This window comes from Penaeus monodon, chromosome 23 (genome assembly GCF_015228065.2).
Source record: "Penaeus monodon isolate SGIC_2016 chromosome 23, NSTDA_Pmon_1, whole genome shotgun sequence".
Lineage (NCBI taxonomy): Eukaryota > Metazoa > Arthropoda > Malacostraca > Decapoda > Penaeidae > Penaeus > Penaeus monodon.
In genome coordinates this window covers 7,061,762-7,062,228 of record NC_051408.1, presented here as the reverse complement: position 1 = coordinate 7,062,228, position 467 = coordinate 7,061,762, and the positions used below count along the sequence as shown (strand labels likewise).

Below are 467 nucleotides of genomic sequence, written 5' to 3'. Positions count from 1 at the left end.
TAGTGTAGGGGATGGATAGTCCATCCATTGACTAGCCTTGCCTGGCTTGCCTCAGAAACTTTTGCCTGAACTGCTCTTCTTTATGACAACATCTTTTAGCAGTGAGATCACTTATTCTTTTCAGCTTTCTTCATCCGGCCATTCTACAAAATGATGCTCGGAAAACCCATTGAACTGAAGGACATGGAGAGTGTTGACTCAGAGTACTACAACTCCCTCCTGTGGATTCAGGTAAGAGGAAATGCCTACTGTAGTATTTGAAGTCCTTTTTGCAGTGTTATTTATAAATTTTAGGTTAGTACACTGAGCTATTTGATTGTAATGTTTGTTCATGTGTGTTTGTGAGAGTTTACTGTATTGGTGGTGCTGTGTGTAATTTTTGCGTGTTAGTTCTCATCACTAGCTGTTATACCTGCATTATTCTATGTTGTGTCCATTCTTTTACACACACGACGACTGCACGGCAT

The 467-nt window shown here is 40.3% G+C and overlaps 1 protein-coding gene across 1 annotated transcript in view; it reads left to right on the top strand.

Annotated features, from left to right (window-relative positions):
- The window catches only part of LOC119587757 (E3 ubiquitin-protein ligase Nedd-4-like), a gene marked incomplete in the record, with an annotated part of 51,583 nt that overhangs the window by 48,248 nt on the left and 2,868 nt on the right, over window positions 1-467 (top strand). The window contains 1 exon segment of the mRNA XM_037936443.1: window positions 125-231. Coding sequence (XP_037792371.1) covers window positions 125-231 — 107 coding nt within the window.